The 25,179-nt window shown below is 38.2% G+C and overlaps 2 protein-coding genes across 5 annotated transcripts in view; one reads left to right on the forward strand and one right to left on the reverse strand.

Moving 5' to 3' along the window:
* The window catches only part of QTRT2 (queuine tRNA-ribosyltransferase accessory subunit 2), a 43,408-nt gene extending 30,856 nt beyond the window's left edge, over window positions 1–12,552 (reverse strand). The window contains exon 1 of the mRNA XM_070749941.1: window positions 12,422–12,552. The gene's annotated coding sequence lies outside the window, so the exon portion shown is untranslated. The remainder of the gene's footprint in view (window positions 1–12,421) is intronic.
* The window catches only part of CCDC191 (coiled-coil domain containing 191), a 33,233-nt gene extending 10,612 nt beyond the window's left edge, over window positions 1–22,621 (forward strand). For 2 of the 4 annotated variants that reach the window (XM_070749935.1, XM_070749937.1), the window contains 12 exons: window positions 286–509; window positions 1,222–1,362; window positions 1,734–1,896; window positions 4,901–5,091; window positions 6,894–7,628; window positions 9,649–9,725; window positions 10,564–10,646; window positions 14,388–14,489; window positions 15,749–15,889; window positions 17,705–17,857; window positions 18,360–18,514; window positions 22,387–22,621. In XM_070749935.1, the coding sequence (XP_070606036.1) occupies window positions 286–509; window positions 1,222–1,362; window positions 1,734–1,896; window positions 4,901–5,091; window positions 6,894–7,628; window positions 9,649–9,725; window positions 10,564–10,646; window positions 14,388–14,489; window positions 15,749–15,889; window positions 17,705–17,857; window positions 18,360–18,514; window positions 22,387–22,531 (2,310 nt within the window). In that variant the 3' untranslated portion in view covers window positions 22,532–22,621. The remainder of the gene's footprint in view (window positions 1–285; window positions 510–1,221; window positions 1,363–1,733; window positions 1,897–4,900; window positions 5,092–6,893; window positions 7,629–9,648; window positions 9,726–10,563; window positions 10,647–14,387; window positions 14,490–15,748; window positions 15,890–17,704; window positions 17,858–18,359; window positions 18,515–22,386) is intronic. The other 2 variants (XM_070749938.1, XM_070749939.1) reach the window with 1 other exon arrangement.
* Window positions 22,622–25,179: the final 2,558 nt, after the last annotated feature.

The raw sequence follows: 25,179 nt of genomic DNA on the forward strand, positions 1-25,179 counted from the left end.
CAGCTTTTCTGCCTGTGAATTTGTCTTATTTGAGAAATATAAGGCACCTCCCGAAAATAAGACGTAGCACAACTTTTGGAGCAAAAATTAATATAAGACAGTGTCTTATTTTCGGGGAAACACGGTATCAGAAGCCTACTTGCATATTTTGATCAGAACTTTTTACTGATAGAAGAGTCAACTCTTTGCTGTATAAGTTCCTCATCTAGTGATTAGACGTCATTTGGCAATCAAGTTCAATGACTAGCCTGTGCTTTCACACTCCTTTTTGTTCTTTTTTTCCAGGTAAAAGAAAATCGCTTGAAAAGGCAGAAGGAACTTGAACTTCTAAAACAAGAAAAAGCCCTGAAGAAGTTAGCAATGTCAGAGGCTCAAAAGCAATTGCAAGAGGAGACAAAGAGGAAAGCTCTGAAAGCCAAAAAGGAAGAAGAAGCGATCCAAAAGCAAATGGTAATACTGCGGAAGGAGTTGGGAGAAAAAAGACATCTCGTGGAAGAAGCACGGAAAATGTAAGCGTAGGAGAAAAATCAGTTCATTCTAGATCCTAAAACAGAATCCAAACAGCTGTGATAGAGCAAATGTACTGCAACTAAATAGATGAAAGATCATCTAAAAATCACCGTGAGTTCTGAGGAGTGAGGGAGAATATAAATGTACGACAACTTAGAACCTTATCTCCAAGATTGATTAGCTTCCAAATGTAATGAAATGTATTTGATATTTGTAGACATGGGAGAAACTACTAAATCTTCTTTTCCAAATCATCTCTATGTGCTTTTCAAAATCAACAGCCAAGTAGGTACATTGTTATGTGAACTGTAAAAATTAAATCAGAAGTCAAACTATTTTTCATGTGTATCCTATTTGATTGCAATTGGTTTTTTTTCAAATTGTCAACTTCTACCGTATGGTAGACATTAAGATGACTGAAAATCTCTGTAGTTACCTCTTTAGGACACTATAGGAGCCTACTACCGTGTTTCCCCAAAAATAAGACACTGTCTTATATTAATTTTTGCTCCAAAAGTTGTGCTATGTCTTATTTTCGGGGGGTGCCTTATATTTCTCAAATAAGACAAATTCACAGGCAGAAAAGCTGACACCCCCAAAGAAAGTGTACCGTACGGTACACTGATTATAGTACGGTACCTGTCAGTATGGCACCCACACACACAAACGACTGCATTTATATGGTACAACAGTATACTCCCACTATTGCAGCTTCCGGCCACCAGAGGAACTACAGTCTACGCACTGTACTGGACGGTACAAAGCGATGGAAGGTGCCAGCAGGGGACGCCACATTATTACGGTACCGCTATGGACAGCTTTGAATGGTACCGTATGTTTTTCCACCGTACCGTATGTAAACTTGACTACGCCTTATTTTTGGGGGAGTGCCTTATATTAGCAAATTCTGCAAAACCTCTGACATGCCTTACTTTGGGGGTACGTCTTATTTTCGGGGAAACAGGGTAATGCAGTTTTCCTTTTATGCTCCTATATTATAATTCTTTAAGAATTGTTTCAGGACATATTGTGTAATATTAGCTTATGAAATGGAGAACACTGCAGTAACTAAATGTACAGTATTACAACAGTCCTGTTAAAACCTGCTCAGTTTAAATAAAAAGTATATCAAATAAGGATTTCTAACTAATAACAAATTGATTCACGTGCTCCTCTTTCTCTACTATTTTTCTCTAACCTCCCACAAAATGTCTTTATTTTAGGGAAAGAAAGAGACACAATTTAAAAAAAATACAGACTCTGATAGAAGTTGGTCTCCCTCCTGCTAAACATATCTATCTGAATTGTGACAATGAAGAACAAAAGGAGGAAGAACAGGCCAGAAAGCAGGAACTACTGAGCGAAGTCAACACTGCTGATCAGAAGGTGAGGACATTCATGATCTTGTTTTCAGCACTATGAGATGGATTGTTCCTTTATTTATTTATTAATCAAATTTGTATGCCGCCCCTCTTTGCAGAGCTAGAATTCTTAACAGTTTTCACTGAACTAAGATGCTCAAGGTGCTGTTTAAGTTAAAATGAACTGAGGATAAATGTATAGATTTGAGATTGAAAGGATAATAGAAGGTTAAGGGAGCAGATGAATGCCAAAAACTGGAATCTGCTGTGAAAACTGCTTCATGACTAATCTTAAACCTGAGGATACATAATAGCAATGTTATCTTACCCCATGTTTTATTATAAACTTTTTTTCTTCTTTAAAGCAAGAAAATCAAGAGAGTCATTTTTGCACTTGATAAAATGCACTGTTTTGAGTATGATCTGGTGTTGTAAAATGCCACACATGTTTATGCCACTTAAGCATGGACTTGAAAACAAGAATAAATTAGTAAATGGGAAACAACAATCTGCAGTTGCTTTTATAGCATCTACCGGTACTTATATGCATTAGCCACATAAATGTTACTAATCAACAGCCATGCATAAGACTGTAGTATATTTACTATTTGAAGACATAATTTTAACTTATTTTAGAAACATAGAAACATAGAAGACTGACGGCAGAAAAAGACCTCATGGTCCATCTAGTCTGCCCTTATAGTATTTCCTGTATTTTATCTTAGGATGGATATATGTTTATCCCAGGCCTGTTTAAATTCAGTTACTGTGGATTTACCAACCACGTATGCTGGAAGTTTGTTCCAAGGATCTACTACTCTTTCAGTAAAATAATATTTTCTCATGTTGCTTTTGATCTTTCCCCCAACTAACTTCAGATTATGTCCCCTTGTTCTTATGTTCACTTTCCTATTAAAAACACTCCCCTCCTGAACCTTATTTTGATTCAATTAAATACAAGTTCTCACTAGCTGGTATTTTATATGCGTGTCTTAAGTGGCCATTGTATAATGTATGTGTGTGTGTGTGTGTAATTGTTTAAACAATTTTCACTTTTCATAAAACATGGAGCTGTATGAATGATCTGTTAAAATAACTAAGCACATTTTAGGTCAGAGATCAAAAGAAGTGCTAGAAGTCATCACTTTTAGCACTTGGTGAATACAAATGTGACAAAAGTTTATGCAAGGACAGTGAGCATGATGACATCATGAGAATAATGACAATTTAGACATTAAAAATAATATTTAATTTGAACGAATTTGTGGATGATTCTAGGGATATCATACATGCTTAAGCAGCAAAGAGCAATGCATCCTGGATTACTTGCTGAAATGAGATTTGGTTATTGTTTAAAATGTTAACTGAAAAAGTAGCATATTACTATATTCTTTAAAAAAGATTTCTCTTTTTTTAAAATGAGAACTTACCATATATGAGTTCAGGCATGGGAATGAGAACTTTCTACTTTTTTATGTCTGCATTTTAAAAATGCCAATTTCTACCTTTTCAGTATTAGCAATATTATGGAAAGCACAGGAAAAGAAGATAGTAGTAAACAAAAGAAATGAAACACAAAAGAGAAAAGAAAATCTAGATTGCACTAATACCATTTGCTATATTTCTCAATATCTTTCAAACCTTGTTTTTAATTCCGCTTCATACATACTTATTTTACTGTATATATTTATTTTTTATGATATTAACTTCATCATCCCCTGGCTTTTTCAAGTCTGCTTCTCAATTTTCATATATTTGTCTTACATATATCAGTCCTCATGCTCTCTGCATAACTATCTAGTGTATTTCTTTCATACTTTTCTATTCGTTCTGACATATCTAATATTCACTTCCACATACGCATACAGTAATAAATGTTACAATTTATGAAGGGAGTTACAGTTGTCAATGAACATGTCCAGTCAATGAAGCAGTGGAAGTGATGTGCCGGTGTCTGGAGGCTGTTGGGGCCTGGATGGGTGTCAACAGACTCAAACTGAACCTGGATAAGACGGAGTGGCTGTGGGTTTTGCCTCCCAAGGACAATCCCATCTGTCCATCCATCACCCTGGGGGGGGGGGAATTATTGACCCCCTCGTAGAGGGTCCGCAACTTGGGCGTCCTCCTTGATCCACAGCTCACATTACAGAACCATCTTTCAGCTGTGGCGAGGGGGGCGTTTGCCCAGGTTCGCCTGGTGCACCAGTTGCTGCCCTATCTGGACCGGGACTCATTGCTCACAGTCACTCATGCCCTCATCACCTTGAGGTTCGACTACTGTAATGCTCTCTACATGGGGCTACCTTTGAAAAGTGTTCGGAAACTTCAGATCGTGCAGAATGCAGCTGCGAGAGCAGTCATGGGCTTGCCTAGGTATGCCCATGTTTCACCAACACTCCGCAGTCTGCATTGGCTGCCGATCAATTTCCGGTCACAATTCAAAGTGTTGGTTATGACCTTTAAAGCCCTTCATGGCACTGGACCAGAATATCTCCGAGACCGCCTTCTGCCGCACGAATCCCAGCGACCGATTAGGTCCCCCAGAGTGGGCCTTCTCCGGGTCCCGTCAACTAAACAATATCGGTTGGCGGGCCCCAGGGGGAGAGCCTTCTCTGTGGCGGCCCCGACTCTCTGGAATCAACTCCCCCCAGAGATTAGAACTGCCCCTACTCTCCCTGCCTTTCGTAAACTCCTTAAAACCCACCTTTGTCTTCAGGCATGGGGGAACTGAATCACCTCCCCCGGGCATGTTCAATTTATGCATGGTATGTTTGTGTGTATGCTTGTTTAGAAATATGGGTTTTAAAAAATATTTTAAATATTTTAAATTATATTTAGATTTGTCATGAGTTGTTGTATCCTGCTCTGAGCCGCCCCGAGTCTGCGGAGAGGGGCGGCATACAAATCTAAATAATAAATAAATAAAATAAATAAACATTGAAGGCATGTAGTGTAATACTCCAATATTTTACGTTATCAGAAATGTAAATATGATGCAATGGAACATGGCTACTTGATTCTCATTGTAGTGCCTACGGAAGTATTTCTCTGCCTGGTACAAGTTTATTCTGGACCTCAGAATTAAAATGGGAAAAGCAAAAGCTCTTGCAGACTGGAAGTGCCAGCTGAAGATTTTGCGAGCCTGGAGAGATTATTCATGGTCTCACAAACTGGAGAAGGAGACTCAAAAAATGGAAAATCAGCTTCGGGATCAAAATAGGTAGCAATGTTAATACAATTCCTTTCTATGAAGTTGAAGGTTACTCTTATGTTTGGTTTAATTATTTTTATTTTGGTTTGTTTATTGGAGTGCTTTTAAAAAAGAAAACATAAAATGCATCTCAAAAGCCATTATGATGGTATGTTTTAAAACTTTTCACTTGGGCTATTGCATTTCATTCTTTTGTAAGGAAACTATCCACATTAGTATTCATTAATATATAATTCGTGCCATTGGTGTGCAAATGTTTTCTGAATATTGTGCCACTTATATAAACTCAAGGACAATTCAGCTGGTAGATTTAATACTATCATTATTTTAAAATTTTCAAAGCTTCCCTTCCTTCCCTCCCTCTTGCCCCAGTCTTTATTTATTTCTTGACTTTTGCAAAACTGAGTATGATCTTATAATTTTGATGAGTAACCATTCCTGAATGAATCTATTATTATTTCATGGAGTTCCAAGAAATTACATTAGGAATCCATTAACATAATGCAGGGAAAGCAAAGTACATTTGAACTGTCCCAACCAGCAGGCTACATCATGGCCACAATCATTATTGAGTAAAAACTTGTTAGAAAAAAAAATTCAATAGGCTTGTAAAAGGCCTAATGGTTTCCCTCAGATATATGCTGATATGGCTCTTACTAACAGCAGTTGTTTTGTGCTTGACCCATATTATTTGAAATGCAGTGATACCTCATCTTACCAACTTAATTGATTCCGGGACGAGGTTTGTAAGACGAAACAATGTTTCCCATAGGAATCAATGGAAAAGCGATTAATGCATGCAAGCCCCAAACTCACCCCTTTTGCCAGCTGAAGCGCCTGTTTTTCCGCTGCTGGGAATCCCCTGAGGCTCTCCTCCATGGGAAACCCCACCTCCGAAACTTCTGTGTTTTTGTGATGCTGCAGGGGAATCCCAGCAGCGCAAAAACGGGTGCTTCGCTGGCAACGGAAGTCCGGAGGTGGGGTTTCCAGCGAGGGGAGCCTCAGTGAAATTGCAGCACCGCAAAAACACGGAAGTCCTGGAAATCCCACCTCCAGACTTCCGTGTTTTTGTGATGCTGCGATTTCACTGAGGCTCCCCTCGCTGGGAAACCCCACCTCTGGACTTCCGTTGCCAGCGAAGCACCCGTTTTTGCGCTGCTGGGATTCCCCTGCAGCATCACAAAAACACGGAAGTCCCGAGGTGGTGTTTCCCATGGAGGGGAGCCTCAGGGAAATCCCAGCAACGCAAAAACGGGCGCTTCGCTGGCAACAGAAGTCCAGAGGCGGGGCATCCCAGTGGCAGCGGCTTGGGTTTGTAAGGTGAAAATAGTTTGGAAGAAGAGGCAAAAAAATCTTAAACCCCAGATTTGTATCTCGAAAAGTTTGTATGATGAGGGGTTTGTAAGACGAGGTATCACTGTATGGTGAAAACTACAACAAGCAGAACAATATATTTCTCAAAGTAAGAAGTCACTACAAGAGATATACACAATAATTTTTTTGTCTGAGGGCTGTATTTTAATGTCCTCTGAGGACTGCAATAGCCATGGTTGCTGATATTAGGATATTTGAAAGTTTTAGTCTACTTGGGTGGAGGTAGAGACCAAATGGATGCATTTTATCACTTAAGCTCCAAAAGAACTTTATTATGGAAACAAATCAGTTTTGCCTACTGTAGAGGATCTGGGGTCTGCAAATAGGATGCTAGAGGGCCACATTTAGTAATGCATGTTCAGCTCTTATATAAATAAATAAAAGTCAAACAGTTCTATCAGGGATTCCAAATTAATGTTAAAAATATCTTAATTTAGGAAAAACCAGCTGGCAATAGAATTTAACCGGAAATGCATTTTGCGTCATTTCTTTGCTGAATGGCAATGCTGGAGCCGACTAGAGATGGAAAAGAGAGAACTAGAAGTGAACAAAGAAAAAATGAGGAGAAAAATGGCAAAACTCTTGGAAGAAGTATCACTGGGGCAACTAACGTCAGATTTCTCAAGACCTACCAAGAAAATCCTTGAGACAGAAGTTTCCCAAGACAAACCTGCAAGTGATGCAGAGGTAAACTGTATAGAGGTTAACCAGCTGACTGAAGTACCGTATATTCAGCATAATCCCACAACTGCAAAATCTGAAAGAGAAAATTCTCCAGGGACAAGTAAAAAATGCAATCTCCATTCACCAGGTCAACCAAAATTCCCATGGCAAATCACCAGAAAACATGCTGCTTTGAATCTTCAGGACCAGGCCAGGTTTGGGAATGAAACAAAGCATTGCATGCAACATCTATCAAAACAGAAGAAATCTTCCGATATTTTGGATCCCCTGGAACAGCAACATCTGATTGAAGAACAGCAACAACAGCTTCAAGAACAGCAAGAGCTGATCTGTAAACTACAGGGCATTCAGAGGCTACACACTGCTTGGGAGGAGGTTGAGCAAACTACAACTGCTACCACGGCACTTAACATTAACACTCCAGAAATTAAGGAAGAAGAGCAACTGAGAGAAAACCAATCAAATTGCAAGAATACTAAAATTGTAAGGTATGATGTTGATATTGATGATGATGATGATGATGATGATATCATCACTGGGATTTTGTTATCTAGTAGCTAAAAGAATGTGGTTGGAGCAGCACACTTGAAAGTAACACTGATGTTTTTAATTGTAATTAAAATTAGGTTCAAATACTCAGTATTATTTGTCCAATTTTAATCATTTGTTTCCATTGCTTTAATAATAAAACAACAATAGCAGTAGTAGTAATAATTGAGTAGTCTAAGGAACTTCAGTTCAAAATAATTACAGGCAAACAAGAAAAATGAGCAGAGGAAAACTATTTTTATTTAGTTGCATGTGGCTTGATACCTTAACAGACAATCAAACGAGGGTGTTTATCATTTTTATTCCTACCACTCAAATGCATGGCTAAGAAATAAGATGTCTGTTGCCATGCAAAGGACACTTTTTCTTATGATTAATAAAAAGGGGAAAGGGGGAATAACTAGATTAACAAAATCTTACACTGTGAAGTTTGCAAGGATTTTTTGTAACAGAATCAGAGACCAATTGTCTTGAAATGATTTCATTTTTTAAATTTTTGTAACGTGGTTTATTTCAATGGTTATGATTTATTTAGGGAAAACACTGAAAAAGAAATATTGTGTATATTATAAAGTTTTCCAAAAGTGTACAAAGTTTTCCAAAAGTACACAAAATATAGTGGGGGAACACTCAATGAATTCATATATAAGACTGAGTAAAATCGTGGAACAAAAAAAAAGTAAGGACAAAGTCCTGGTATGGTATCTTTAATAAGTTGGATAATAACTTTCTGCAGGTATAGACAGAATTGCTGTAATAAGTATAGTTATTCTGAGTTGGATTTTAGCCTCATACATTGCAGCAGAAGATAGAGATCTAATAAGTGATCTGGTCCAACCCTCTGCTAACCATAACAAACTATTGCATCATCCACAACAGATTACTGTGGGTAGAACTGCTTCACTTTTTACATTTTTTACTGTCTAAAAGTTTTTCTCAATACAGTGATACCTTGTCTTACAAACTTAATTGGTTCCAGGCCGAGGTTCATAAGGTGAAAAGTTCGTAAGCCGAAACAATGTTTCCCAGCGAGGGAAGCCTCAGAAAAATTGCAGCATTTGCGATGCTGCTATTTCGCTGAGGCTTCCCTCGCTGGGAAATCCCACCTCCGGACTTCCGTTGCAAACTGAAGCGGCCGTTTTCGTGCTGGTGGGATTGCCCTGCTGGGATTCTCCTGCAGCATCGTAAAATCCGGAGGTGGGGTTTCCCATGGAGGGGAACCTCAGGGGAATCCCACCAGCGTGAAAACGAGTGCTTCGGCTGGCAACGGAAGTCCGGAGGCGGGGCATCCCAGCGGTGGTGGCAGGTTCGTAAGGTGAAAATAGTTCGGAAGAAGAGGCAAAAAAATCTTAAACCCCGGGTTCGTATCTCAAAACGTTTGTATGACGAAGGATTCGTAAGATGAGGTATCACTGTATATACAATAGACTGAATCTGCTTTCTTGGATGGTCCTTATCCTTTCCTTAATTTTAACAGAAAAAGCTGCTCTTGCATGATATGACAGTCTTTAAGAAATGGATAGGCCATATCCTCCCCTCAGACTTCTCTATGGCAAGCTAAAGAGTCACAGATTCTCTAATGATCCTCATAAGACTTAGCTTCCAAATCCTATCCAGATCCTAACCTTACAAGGGTCAGTTTAATTATTTCAATCATGCCAAAGTTATTTTGAATCTCATGCTTTGGCTATAGTCTACGCTATTCACAGAACATTTTTTTTCTATTTCAAGTATTTGCTTTGTAGAATCTTTATACCAAGACCAGAGGATTTCAGACTTGGCAACTTTAAGAGTTGTGGACTTCAACTCCCAGAATTTTCTAGCCAGCATAGCTGGTTGGAGAATTCTGGGAGTTGAAGTCCACAAATCTTAAAGTTGCCAAGTTTGATGACCCCTGAAGACCTTTCTGTTCAATTGTCACTTACCCCCCCCCCCTCTCCTACCTTTTGGTTTATTCAGGTCAGAGGTTCAGCAGCCTATCACTCATAAGAGAAGGACTTTGAAAGCATTAGTCACACCGCATCCCTTGCTTAGAGGTATGTACTTAAACTTCTGGAGTCTTTCCTGGCTATAAAATGCTGTAGTAAAATATATGATTGTTATAATACAAATACAGGGCTGGGTTTTTTTTATTGGCCTTCTTGGCAAACTTCAACTCCTATGTGTAAATTATTTCAAACCCTAAATTTTGTGGTTATCTTTGAATTAAAACTTAAAATGTTCTTTTTTTTCTGGACATCTTGTTGAATAACATTTTCACTGGACATGGTGAGGTCACTAGCATTGTGACAGTATAATATAATTCATACACTTTATCTGACCACTGACAAATAATGCCAGTGTATTTCAACCAGTCTCAGAAATATTAGAACAACTAGGGCAGGAAATAATTGTAAGTGCTGTATACATATTTCTTCCTGAAATATTTACATAAACATGTTTAAATATTTTCTTCAATTAAGTTTATGGTTATTCAGAATCACATTGCAATACATGTAATGTGCATTGTAATCAATAATTTGTTTTTCTTAATGTACTATATTGTAAGTCTAAGTACCTTTTATTCATATCTAATTAGTTATTAGTTATTAATAGTCTAACTAGAGGAAAAGTATTCTTGTGGTTAGTTATGAAGAATGGCATCGACTTGTCCAACTTCTTTAAATGGTAAGTTGCCTTAAAATAATACTTGTATTTAATGACAATCATTCATTTAGTGACCTTTGGGAAAGAGAGAGTGAGAGTGAGAGAGAACACATATTAGCTAGTTCAATATGGATCAGTCAGAAACAAAATTTAAAGCAAAATCCTGCATTTTTCAAGTCTCAAATTTAATTTATCCTCATCATTGCACACCTTCTCCTGAATGTTTAGCTATGGAAGAGAGAGCAGTTCAGCGAGCAGAACGAAGGAAACAATTGGATGAAGCAAAAAAAAAGCGAGAAGATGAAAAAATGGCAAGTAAAACTTACTTCTGACTTTTATATCCGGCAGGTAGACAATAGAAACATAGAAGACTGACGGCAGAAAAAGACCTCATGGTCCATCTAATCTGCCCTTATACTATTTCCTGTATTTTATCTTAGGATGGATATATGTTTATCCCAGGCATGTTTAAATTCAGTTACTGTGGATTTACCAACCACGTCTGCTGGAAGTTTGTTCCAAGGATCTACTACTCTTTCAGTAAAATAATATTTTCTCATGTTGCCTTTGATCATTCCCCCAACTAACTTCAGATTGTGTCTCCTTGTTCTTGTGTTCACCTTCCTATTAAAAACACTTCCCTCCTGAACCTTATTTAACCCTTTAACATATTTAAATATTTCGATCATGTCCCCCCTTTTCCTTCTATCCTCCAGACTATACAGATTGAGTTCATTAAGTCTTTCCTGATACGTTTTATGCTTAAGACCTTCCACCATTCTTGTAGCCCGTCTTTGGACCCGTTCAATTTTGTCAATATCTTTTTGTAGGTGAGGTCTCCAGAACTGAACACAGTATTCCAAATGTGGTCTGACCAGCGCTCTATATAAGGGGATCACAATCTCCCTCTTCCTGCTTGTTATACCTCTAGCTATGCAGCCAAGCATCCTACTTGCTTTTCCTACTGCCCGACCACACTGCTCAGGACTAATGTGATGTTTAAAATATAAACATGAAATTTTATTTATTAGCCTTTTGTTTTTTTAATCGAATTTCTGTGGCCCTCCATCTAACCAAGGAAATTAGGCAGTGAATATAAAACAAATTACAAACCACATAACAATATAAAACTGCATCCAAGTTGAGTCACCTGTAAATTTCAGCCTCAATTTTATAAACTACCGTATATACTCGAGTATAAGCCGACCCGAGTATAAGCCGAGGCACCAATTTTTGCCACAAAAACTGGGAAAACGTATTGACCCGAGTATAAGCCGAGGTTAGAAAATGCAGTGGCTACTGGTAACTTATAAAAATGGAAAACAATAAAATTACATTAATTGAGACATGTTTTAGAATATTTATTTTAAAGAAAACCAGTAAACTAGCTCTGTAAATTTAAAAGAGGGTAAACAAATTAACAATATTAACAATAAATTAAAAAGTAAAAAAAGTAGCTCGATCAGGAACAAAGCTAAAACCTAAGAGTTAAAATCCTTCAAAACTGGATTCCTTCTCATCATTAATTGGATTTACATTATTGTTCTGTTTTTATATATGCTGTGAGCCACCCTGAGTCCTTGGAGAGGGATTGCATACAAATCCAATTAAATAAATAAACAAACAAACAAACAAATAAATAAGTGTATCCAAAGAAGAGCTTCAGCATTAGCTGCTGTGAGGTTATCAGCATAGAAAACCAAATAGATAGATAGATAGATAGATAGATAGATAGATAGATAGATAGATAGATATAGATAGAAAGATAGATAGACAGACAGACAGACAGAAAAATAGATAGATAGATAGATAGATAGATAGATAGATACAGATAGATGTAGATAGAAAGATAGATAGACAGACAGACAGATAGAAAAATAGATAGATAGATAGAAATAGATACAGATAGATAGATAGATAGATAGAAAAATAGTTAGATAGAAAAATAGATAGATAGAAAGATAGACAGATAGAAAAAGAATTCCTGTCTAGCTCTGCCTCATAACACATTATTAGATCCTATCCAAGCAAGGACAGCAACTACCACAAAATACCAATGCAGAGAGAGCAAGGAATAGTTACTCACCATTGCTTTTTTCCCCTCTCGGTTGGAGCAAATGGCTGCCTCTGCTTGAGCTAGGGAGAGGAACTACGGCGTGCGAGAGGGGACAAAAGCTGGTGCCTCCTCGCTCTGGCTCAAGCAATGGCGCCCTCGTGTGGTGACTTTGTCAATGACCCGAGTATAAGCCGAGGCTGTGTTTTTCAGCCCATTTTTTGGGCTGAAAAACTCGGCTTATACTCGAGTATATACGGTACATTCACATGCCAGAGCTTTAATAAATTAATACCCTGGCCCCTGAAGTTGGTTTGCCTTAATAACATGACAATAATGTTTTATACTGAAGAGCAGATGATAAGTTTTATAGATGAGGAGACACTGTAAGCAAGAAAGCATGTTAAGGGAGAAAGGCCATCTTTTTCTCCTTCCCAGCATAGAAACCAAACATTTTGTGAGAAAATGGATACAATAAAAAGTGTATCAGATACAGCTAAAATCCCTCTATTTTTCATCAGTAAAACAGCAAACAGTTATGCAACCCCCTAGTTTAGACTTAAAAATTAAACTTCTTACCCAACTAGACTTCATCTCCAACTAACAAATTATAATACAGCCTTCCCTCGATTTTCGCGGGTTCGAACTTCGCGAAACGTCTATACCATGGTTTTTCAAAAATATTAATTAAAAAATACTTTGCGATTTTCCCCCCCTATACCACGGTTTTTCCCACCCGATGACGTCATATGTCATTGCCAAACTTTCGTCTGCCTTTAAAAAACATTTTTTTAATAAACTTTAATAAATAAACATGGTGAGTAATAATCTAAATGGTTGCTAAGGGAATGGGAAATTGTAATTTAGGGGTTTAAAGTGTTAAGGGAAGGCTTGGGATACTGTTCATAGCCAAAAATAGTGTACAGTGATCCCTCGATTATCGTGAGGGTTCCGTTCCAAGACCCCTCGCGATAATCGATTTTTCGCGATGTAGGGTTGCGGAAGTAAAAACACCATCTGCGCATGCGCACCCTTTTTTTCATGGTGGCGCATGCGCAGATGGTGGAGTTTGCGTGGGCGGCGGGGAAGACCCAGGGAAGGTTCCTTCGGCCGCCCAGCAGCTGATCTGCTCGGCAGCGCAGCAGCAGCGAGCAGACGAAGATTGGGGTTTCCCCTTTGCGTGGGCGGCGGGGAAACCCCGATCTTCGTCTGCTCGCTGCTGCTGCGGCCGCCCAGCAGCTGATCTGCTCGGCAGCGCAGCAGCAGCGAGCAAACGAAGATTGGGGATTCCCCGCCGCCCACGCAAAGGGGAAACCCCGATTCGGCTCCTCGCTGCTGCCGCGCTGCCGAGCAGATCAGCTGCTGGGTGGCTGAAGGAACCTTCCCTGGGTCTTCCTCGCTGATGCCCCCGCTCGCCCGCCCGCCGCCTGCCGCCCGCCAGCAAGAGGGGGAGAGATAGAGAAAGAGAGAGAAGGAAAGAAAGAGATGAGAGAGGGAGGAAGAGAGTGTGAGAGAGGAAGAAGCAAGATAGAGAAAGAGAGAGAGAAAGAAAGATGAGAAAGGAAGGAAGAGAGTGACGTCATCGGGTGGGAAAAATCGCGATATAGCGTTTCGCGAAGAACGAGCTCGCGAAAATCAAGGGATCACTGTATTTACTTCCGCATCTCTACTTCGCGGAAATTCGACTTTCGCGGGCGGTCTCGGAACGCATCCCCCGCGAAAATCTAGGGAACACTGTAGTGGAAATTTGTTTTTGATATTTACATTTTACAAGTGAAACCCTGCTTTTGAAATGTGTAGGTTTTCTGACTAATTACTGCTGGCAATGCTATTCACCACCATTGCTAAAAATGATTCTGAATAAAATATTATCTTTACCCCCATTGTGTGTAAAATCCATATCATTATTTTGATTACGCATTGCTTTGGAACTTCTGTATTTTTGGGGGGACTGAGATTTAAATGTAATTTAACTTGTCTTGTTCTATACCATCCTAAGGCTGAGATGCAAGCCAAAGAAGAAGAACGTCAAAGACAAGAAGCAGCAGAAAAAGAGGCTAAATTAGAGAAGAAACAAGAAGAGAAGAGATTGCGGCACATGGTGAGTGGAAGATTGTGCCACCAGATACCTCACAGATCTATTACTGATAAAACTCTAGTTTAAACTGGCTTTTCAGTATGATTTTGTAATGACACTAGTCTAATTCAAGCAGTGTCAAAGCTGTTCAGGAAAAAAAATTACTTTCACTATTTCAGAAAAAAAAAAATGTAAACACCCCTATATCAAAGCCATATTAATTGCTGTAATATAAAGTACAGTAATAGTTCCAGATCTGTGTTCTTGAGTTAAGCTAGCCTGGCATTGTTGTTTAAATGAAAGCTTCTGAATGAGATTGTGTTCAAAAGTTGGTAACAGATTGGGAGGAGTAATTAGACTGCCCTCAAATGAACCTCCTGATATATGAATGAGTAACTTCCTTGCCACTGTAATTTGATGCCTTGCTCTTTCAATCTTATCCTATCTAGGAGGAAAGGGCACAGCAAGTGAAAACTGCTGCTACTGATAGTTGGCTTTTTTTTTTAAGTCCTAGAGCTGACAAGAGTAAATAATAGAGAAAGCAACAACAGAGACATAATTAAGGCCTGCAACATCTGAATTGTACTGCTTTAGGTTTTGCAACTTCCCAAACCTGATATTCATCAAACTTCAGTGGTCATTCTGTGTGTATAGTCCCTAATCATAAAAAGATGGCTGCAAGAATCCCAGCGACCGGTTAGGTCCCACAGAGTTGGCCTTCTCCGGATCCTGTCGACGAAACAATGTCATCTGGCGGGGCCCAGGGGAAGAGCCTTCTCTGTGGTGGCCCCGACCCTCTGGAATCAACTCCCCCCGGAGATTAGGATTGCCCCCACCCTCCTTGCCTTTCGCAAACTCCTTAAAACCCACCTCTGCCGTCAGGCAAGGGGAAATTGATTCCCCTGGGCCGTTTCCGTTTTATGTATGGTTTGTCTGAGATGTATGACTGTTTTTTATATTAAGGGGTTTTAAATTGTTTTAAACTATTGGATTTGTATTGTTGTTGTGAGTCGCTCCGAGTCTTCGGAGAGGGGCAGCATACAAATCTAATAAATAATAATATTAATAATATTCAAAATGATGCAGATTGGCATGAAGAAAATGCTTTTGGCAATGACCTTTGGACACATGTATATGTCCACAATAATATCTCTATTTCATACAGTTCAGAAAGAAATCAAGATTTGAGCATATGAGTTTTACTTGTTTGCCCAAGGAATAGTAATATTTTAATGAACTGGTTAAATTCTCTAAAATCTGATTTTCTGATTTATCAATTACAGAAAGAACTGGAAAAACAGAGAAGGCTAGAGAGAGAACAGCAACTTTTATCCAGAGCTGAAGGCCACTACACAAAGGTTCTACTCAAACAGGGGTTAAAGGCCTGGAAAAGACTTACAGAGCAATCTGAAGAAAATATGGTGGTAAGAACTAGACTAAAACTGGCCATTTTGGAAAATAAAGTTAGTTTCATGTGCTGATGATAAATCCTCTGCTATTTTCCAGTGTGTGAAGTGTTGGTGAGTGAAAAGGTTTTTTCATCAAATCAGGTTTCTGTGTTGTGGTGAAAATGCATGAACTAACACAGCCAGAAGGAATCATTCTCTAAGTCTAGTTTATACAGCCTTGATGGAAAAAGCTTTTAAAAATTTCGTGAGTCCAACAAAATATCAGAAGACAAGTTTTTTAAAAAAGGGGGGAAACGTAATAGCAATCCAGAATGAGTGTTATGGTTGGCATCTCCAAATGTTGTGTCCCAAAAATCAAATGTCAGACTGTGATACCGTTTGCAGAAATGACTTGTATAGTGGAGCCAATTATTTCCAAAATTGGAGCTCATTTACTAACATTGAAATACAGCGATCCCTCGATTTTTGCGTTCTCGATCTTCGCGAAACGCTATATCGCGATTTTTCAAAAAATATTAATTAAAAAATACTCCACGGTTTTTTTGCTATACAGTACCGCGGTTTTTCCCACCCGATGACGTCACTCTCTTCCTTTCTCATCTTTCTTTCTCTCTCTCTTTCTCTATCTTGCTTCTTCCTCTCTCACACTCTCTTCCTCCCTCTCTCATCTCTTTCTTTCCTTCTCTCTCTTTCTCTATCTCTCCCCCTCTTGCTCTCGGGCGGCGGGTGGGCGGGCGAGCGGCGGGCGGGCAGCAGCGAGGAGCCGAAGAAAGGGGTTTCCCCTTTGCGTGGGCGGCGGGGAAGACCCAGGGAAGGTTTCTTCGGCCGCCCAGCAGCTGATCTGCTCGGCAGCGCGGCAGCAGCGAGGAGCCGAAGATCGGGGTTTCCCCTTTGCATGGGCGGCGGGGAAACCCCGATATTCGGCTCCTCGCTGCTGCCGCGCTGCCGAGCAGATCAGCTGCTGGGCGGCCGAAGAAACCTTCCCTGGGTCTTCCCCGCCGCCCACGCAAACTCCACCATCTGCGCATGCGCAGCCATGGAAAAAAGGGCACGCATGCGCAGATGGTGTTTTTACTTCTGCACCACTATATCGCGAAAAATCGAGTATCGCGAGGGGTCTTGGAACGTAACCCTCGCGATACTCGAGGGATCACTGTATAATATTTTGAGCATTTTTAAAAAAAATCTGAACTACCTACAAATTAAGTACAGTGGTCCCTCTATTTTCGCAGGTTCGAACTTCGCGAAACGGCTATACCACGGTTTTTCAAAAATATTAATTAAAAAATACTTTGCGTTTTCCCCCCTATACCACGGTTTTTCCCGCCCGATGACGTCATAAACTTTCGTCCACCTTTAATAAATATATTTTTTAATAAACTTTAATAAATAAACATGGTGAGTAATAATCTAAATGGTTGCTAAGGTATTGAGAAATTGCAGTTTAGGGGTTTAAAGTGTTAAGCGAAGGCTTGTGACACTGTTCATAGCCAAAAATAGCCAAATATTTACTTCCGCATCTCTACTTCGCGGAAATTCAACTTTCGCGGGCGGTTTCAGAACGCATCCCCCGCGAAAATCGAGGGAACACTGTATAAGTATGAGACCCCTCAGTTCTAGGTCTATTAATAAGTGAAGATGCAATTGTGCTGTCAGACTATAAAGTTGAAATAGAGAAAAAAGAATGTGCTTGCTCTGAGAATCTATTCAGCTTGGTTATTGGACCAAGGGGCTTGGTCAGTGATGTTTCAATGACACAACCTTAATTACAAGACCCTCCTTGCACCCATTATACCAGTAACCATATATTTTCTTGATCTATGAATTTAGATGGCGCAAAGGCATCACTGTACTAGGTTGCAACAGAAATGTTTTCTTGCCTGGCTTCATCATGTGCAAGAAACCCATTCATGCAGAATAGCTCAAGCTGAGGATCTCCATTGCTCTCAATTGCTTAGAAGGTCTTTCAGGAACTGGATAAAGGTGAGCAAAAGGGGAAGTATATATATATTAGATTAGAATCTTTTAGAAAATGCCTACAATTACTTTTTTATGTATATATATATACATGTATATATATGTATACATATATATATATGTCACATGTTTAAGCTGAATTTGAAAATTAAGGGAGACTAGGATAGATCTATATATAGATCTATATATAGATATATATACATAAAAAATATAGATATATATACATAAAAAAGTAATTGTAGGCATTTTCTAAAAGATTCTGATCTAATCTAGGCTGGAGGCCAGGAGTTTGAAGTAATGAAGAGGAAAGGAGCATAAAGCTCCTTGTGTGTGTATATCGCACCACGTGTTGAATGTACATTGGCATTTGTGCATTGTGAGGTTTTTTTTCCTTTGACATATGCAGTAGAATGTTTTGTTTCTTCCACCTACTTCTGTTGCTGTTGTATAAAATGTAAACATTCAGTAATTGAATGACACCTTTTTCATTTCATTGGACTTCTTTCAGTATAAGGATTACGTATTTACTCTGGAAGAGCGTGCAAACAAAGCCCATGAAATTACTCTAAAGAGGAAGCTATTTGGCTCTTGGTTTCGTTTGGTAAACAAGGAGAAAAGTATCCTGTGGGCAAAACAAAAGACTGCAGATCAGTACTTCAATAGGTAAAATTGAATATACCAAAGGCATTTTCATTTAGATTGTATTTATTGCAAAGAATTATATAGTATGTTCCGTGTTCTTTACATTCCTTTGGAATCATCTGAACATTATGTGTGTGCATGCATGCATTTTTTATACTTCTTTGTTCTGGAAAACAAACAAATCATGCTTCTAGGGCAGTGATGGCGAACCTTTTTTTCCTCCGGTGCCAAAAGAGCGTGCGTGCGTGTTATTGCGCATGCATGAGTGCCCAACCCATAATTCAATGCCTGGGGAAGACGAAAACAGCTTCCCCCACCCCGCAAAGGCCTTCTGGAGCCTGGAAATGTCCTGCTACCCAATGTCTGGTGGGCCCAGCAGGCTCGTATTTCACCCTCCCCAGGTTCCAAAGGTTTCCCTGGAGCCGGGTGAGGGTAAAAACACCCTTCCCCATCTCCCCAGAGGCTCTCCTGAGGCCAAAAACACCCTCCCAGAGCCTCTGTGTGAGCCAAAAATCAGGTGGCCGGCACACACATGCACATTGGAGTTGAGCTAGGGCAATGGCTCATGTGCCAGCAAATATGGCTCCATGTCCCACTTGTGGCACCCGTGCCTTAGGTTCGCCATCACTGTTCTAGGATATGTAATTTAGATGCAACTTATATGTTAAACTTAACTTTGTGTACAAACCAGCCATGTAACTGTACCATTAAACAGAATGAACAGATAGACAATATGGTTCTTCCCTTCTTCTAGTAATGTGCTTGGAGTATTCGCTATTATTGCTTACTGTTAAGCCCATCTTTTGCCCTATAGAAAGCTAGTACTCCAAACAATAAAATATTATTCAAAGGTATCCTTTATCAAATTCAATGCTTTTTTAGAATTTTAACTTCTACGTAACACAATATAGAAGTGTTCCTCTAGCACTAGGATATGTCTATCCTCTTGTCATTTGGTGCACATGCTGAGAATCATCAGCCATTGAATAAATCTGGCAGGGAAGCTAATGGACCCAATACCAGGGTGGAGGGAAATAAGTTTTAATAAACTTAATTTCAATCCATTTTATATATTAACACTTCATTTGAAAACTCCATATTCATTTATCATCATAGAAAAAAAATCTAAGCAACAGCCTTTATGTAAGACTTAAAAACTAAATAAAGTTCCCTTAGAGCTGTACTTAACACTTAGTGTCTTTCCTGGGAACATCTATGGCCATTTCTTTGCAACAGAATAAATGTAGTTCTGGGTTAGTTCAGAAATGTTAAAAACAGAATAATTGTAGATCATGCCACTATTTCTTTCTGGGGTGTTTTTAAATTTCTGAACTATTCTGTTATTCTGTTTTTTAAAATTTCTGAACTGACCTCTAGCTTTAAATTATCTGGATGTCTCAGGTTTGACTGTGATAGTTCCTAATTCCAGAAAAGGTCAGGCAGATACTGTCATTCACCGCTATGTGTGAAAATTACAGGTAAATAGAGTTTATCCAGATAAAAATGTAGATACTCAAAATCAACTGTATTCAGCTTTTTCTTGTAAGGTACTGAGGTTTATCAAAAATTGTCTTGCATTATTTACAAGGCACATTTTTGTTTGAAGACAATATGCTTATCGTTGACAAAATATATGTCTAATGATAGATGTTTTTTAATTACCGTAACATATTTTATTTTATTTTATTTATAACCTTTATAAATGAAGGTTATAGAGTATACACTTGAAGTAAAATAATAGAAGAGAAAATATAGGAATAAAATATATCAATGAGGGAACAGAAGAAAAGATATAGGGATAGAAGAGAAGATATAGGAGATATAGGAGAGACAATAGGACAGGGGACGGAAGTCACGCTAGTGCGCTTATGCACGCCCTTTACTGACCTCTTAGGAATCTGGAGAGGTCAACCATAGATGGGCTTTATTCTATGCTATGGGTTTTATTTTATGCTAAACAGAACAGCTTTATTTTAGATGGAATAAAATCAGAATTTTATTATTCAGGGGGAAATTATATTACAAAAGAATAGACAGGATTCCAAATCTTTTTCTTTTAAATCTGTTAAATTAAAAAGGAACAGGATTCTGGGATTTTGGGATGAATGTCTCAAATCTATTTGAGTGCACCACTTAGTTTAAAAAAAAAAACAGAAATAAAAGTTATAAATGAAGAAGAATAATCTATGCATAAAGGTCTTTTGGAAAGCAGCGTGATCAATTAGTGATAAAGTGAATTGAGAGAATCAGATCCTCACATAGCCACAAAGCTCATTCTCTGCTTAATTTACCTCACAGGGATAGAAAGTGTGGGATTAATATATTTCTTGGAAGAAAAAGTGAAATGCAACCTAATAATTAAAAACTATTAGCAAAATATTCCCCTTGTTAAGAATGAGGAAGAATATAAGAAGAAAAGTTTTCTGATGATATTTAACTATTTAAATATCTAGTTTTTCTTCAATAAATTCAGTTACTGCCCTCTTGTCCCTATCTGAGAATGCTGTTGCTTAACTAGGCCCTTGACAAATATTCACTTCACTTTCATGAAAATGAAACAACTGTTTGAGATACCATTTCAGACATAAAATCTTGACTGGTTCTCCACATGAAAAGGAAAAAACTTCCAGTATCTTTATTGAGATATTGTGGTTTCTGAGCGTGAATAGACTCCCTTACATTAGTCTAGAATAGGGGTGTCAAACTCATGTTGTCATGTTTGTGTCATGTGATGTATCAGGACTTTGTGAGTTTTTCTGAGTTTTCGGCAAGGGGCGGCATACAAATCTAATAAATTATTATTATTATTATTATTATTATTATTATTATTATTATTATTATTATTATTATTATTATTATTTGTTCTGTCAGGCTCTCTGGTAGACTCCTCCCAAAAATGCACAGGTACAAATTTCAGACACACACACGTTTGAAAATTCAAAACAATGTTCTTTATAATGAAAAGTCACTTAACCTAAGGCCTCTTTTGGTATAGCAAAGAGCACTCGTCTCCAAACAAACTGGTAATTTGTACAAGTCCCTTATCAGTTCTGTGATACTTATCTTGCAGCTGTGAGGCAATTCACAGTCCTTCTTCTTTCACAAAGTGAAACACACTTTACTCTGGTTTAGTTTCAAAGCTGGGAAAAATCAGCACACAAAAGGTCAAAGTCAGTAAAGCAGTCACGAAACACAACAATCAGATAATCCTCCACAATGGCCAAACCCACAGGCTGCTATTTATAGCAGCCTCACTAATTACCACAGCCCCACCCAACCACAGGTGGCCTCATTTTCTTTGATAATAATCTCTCAGTTGTTGCCTATGCATCGCTCTCCGCATGCGTGGCTGTATCATTAACTCTTGTTCTGAATCCAAGGAGGAGCTAGATAATTGATCTCCTTCTGAGCTGTCTGCCACACTCTCCTCCTCCCTGTCACTCATGTCTTCTTGCTCAGAGGAGCCTTCATCAGCAGATTGCACCAGAGGCAAAACAGGCCTGCAGCATGTGGATGTCTCCCCCACATCCACAGTCCTTGGGGCAGGAGCTGGGCCAGAGCTAACCACAACATTATTATTATTATTATTTCCACTTTGCTAAACCAGACATGGTCAGGTCAGCACGTAATGCACCCAGCCCACGGGCCAAGAGTTTGACAGCCATGATCTCTAGAGACTAGTGACATTTAGCATCTCTTCTCTCTATGGAAATTCCCTATCCAACAAGTTGATATGTTCCTGAAAAATGAGGAAATAATACATTGTTTCATAATCATCTCTGCCTATTAAGTATGGGGAAAGTATGAGAATAATTTTTAAAGGTTTTAATAAACATATGCATGCCTGCTTATAATTCTACTATTTCCCTTCTTTTAAACATTGTATGATACAGGAGAATTACACTACTTGCATTCAGAGCCTGGCAAGAGTACCCAGTTCAGATGAAAGAGGAAAGAAAAAAAGAAGAAAGACTAGAAAAGCTAAGAAAGAGAGTATCTGAAATTTTGCCAGATTTCCAGATTTCAGAGGACAAATAAAACTTGGAAGGGGGGGTGGGGAGATCATGTGGCAAATTCCCTCTTGAGACTGTCTCTGTAGCACCATTTCAATAAACTCATTCCTGTGTATCTTTTTCCTTCTATCAACAATGTGGCAGCATCTTTGGTTTGCCAAGGAAACCCTACTGAATGTCTTGTTTTTCAATCAGAATTTACCTTAAAAACAGAACTTGTCTATTGCTGTTCAGCTTTTAAGAGCTCACAGTATGAAGATAATCATGGTCCTTACTATTTGCATACGCTATCTCAAACAACTGTAATATACTGTAAATGCAAAACAACCAGTTCATACCAGTTACCCTTGGTCTGTTCCCTAATTGCTGTGACATAATCAGTTTCAACAATTGGAATACACTTCTGTGCTCTCTAGACCAGTGTTTTTCAACCAGTGTGCCGTGGCACACTAGTGTGCCGCGAGACATGGTCAGGTGTGCCGCTAAGCTCAGAGAGAAAGAAAGCAAGAGAGAAAGAAAGCAAGAGAGAGAAAGCGAGCGAAAGAGAAAGAGAACAAGAGAGAGAGAAAGAAAGAGAGAGAGAAAGAGAGGGAGGGAAGGAGAGAGAGAGAGAAAGACATAGAGGGAGGTAGGGAGGGAGAGAGAAAGAGAGCAAAAAAGAGGAAGCAAGGAAGAGAAAGAAAGAGGGATGGAGAGAGAGAGAAAGAAAGGAAGGGAGAGAAAGAGGGAGGTAGAAAGAAATAGAGCGAAGGGGAGAGAGAGAGAGAATTTTTTGTCCAAACTTTTTTTAGCCACCCCCCACCCCCACGTTCAATGTGCCCCAGGGTTTCGTAAATGTAAAAAATGTGCCACGGCTCAAAAAGGTTGAAAATCACTGCTCTAGACAACTAAGATAATCCATACAAATGCCTTTCACTTACTGTAAAGAGAAATACAGTAATAACTATTTTTTCAGCATTCATGACACAAAAACAACTGCCTAAAAGGTGATTATATCTATTTTGAAATGTGCAGTAGTCAATTCCAGATTTGAGGCACATGGTAAAGACATGTGTGCTATATTTACACATTTGTAAGTTAGTCACTTTTAAAGGAAGATTTGTGTTTATCACATTCATATGCATCCTCGGTCAGCCATCTGAAACTCTGGAATTTGACAGTGGTCAGTCTACCCTGTTGGCTACAAAATTATGCTGCTGCTTCACATATTCTGAGTTTCTAAACTGTTAACACTTCAACTTCCAGATGAAATTTTCATTCTACAGTTGATTAGAAAACTGTATTAGAAATATGAAGGTCAAATCACCCTACTGATAATTATAACTACAAAATTATTATAATAGAAAACCAGCAAGAGAATAAGTTATCTTTAAAGCTGGATTAGTAATTTTTATTAAGAAAAATGTTAAAGTGAGAATACAAGAATTCTGGCCAGCAACTTTGCTTTCAAGCGTGGAATTTCTTTAGTTTTGGAAGCTAGATTTAGTTTCCTTTGTTCTACATTTATAGTAACATGGGCAAGTCACTGGTCTCTTTTGCAAAAATGTAGCCCGGTTTGCCCTTGGTTATTAATTATACATCAGTATGAGACTCCTTTGTGGAAAACCAATCATTATAGGTTTATGTGGTCACTAAGAGTTCACATTAGCTTGATGGGTCTTAAACAATCCATAAATAAGACCTCTAACATTTGCTGGTCATCCGCAAGTTTGCTTTGTCTCAAAAAATACTAATTTTAATAGAGACAACTTTAAATGATATTCTTCCATTTGTAGTTCAAATGTATTCATATATTATTGCAAATCACACACAGAATAAATTTATACAGGTTTTTTCCAAAAAAGTTTATAGTGAAATTTATTCCAGGGTACTTTATAGAAATATTCAGTATCCTTTTTTTTAAAAGGAACTTTTAACTGCAAAGTTAGTAATTATACTTTTTATTTCCTGCTTCAAAAATTCTGAGTATAAAACATTCGTTAAAATTCCCTGCAACCTATGAGAAATTACATTTGTCAGTATACTGTACATATAAAACTTAACCCATCTTCCCCTCGCCCTCATATTTTAAAAACAACAAATGAAAAAGGTAATTGTGGTTTATTGAATCATTGTTTTTAATGATGAAATTGTGCTATAGCTTTATTCACTCGAGTAATACATTTTAAATATTTAATGTATTAATAGCAAACATTATGGCTATAAAAATAAATACACTATGCAATCAAATTTATAGATAAAATATTTCAAAATTAAATAAATAGTTCAGATAGAAGCAATTTTACAGTATACATCACATATTCCAACTGGGGAAAATCTAAGAATTGTAAACCAAGAAATGTCCTGTTTTCTTAAAGTTCTCTAATATGCAGTGAGATGAAAAAACAAATTTTGAAAAATAAGTTATTCCTATATATATATATGGGGGAAACCCTTGATACAATCCTGCAAGGGCAAAATACATTCAGGATTTGATTAAAATCAGAACATTTAAGACATTAGATTGTTAGGCAGTTATTGTTTTAGAAAGCATTATCAATTTTAAATATTGTTATAGAATAAAAAAGCACCATTAAAATAGCATACCATATGTGTGAAAAGCTGTTGATCCACTGAGATATATTACTTAAGTCAAAAATATGGCAATGGAACAGTAATTTCATAAATGCAGCT

This window comes from Erythrolamprus reginae, chromosome 4 (assembly GCF_031021105.1).
Source record: "Erythrolamprus reginae isolate rEryReg1 chromosome 4, rEryReg1.hap1, whole genome shotgun sequence".
Classification (NCBI taxonomy): Eukaryota; Metazoa; Chordata; class Lepidosauria; order Squamata; family Dipsadidae; genus Erythrolamprus; species Erythrolamprus reginae.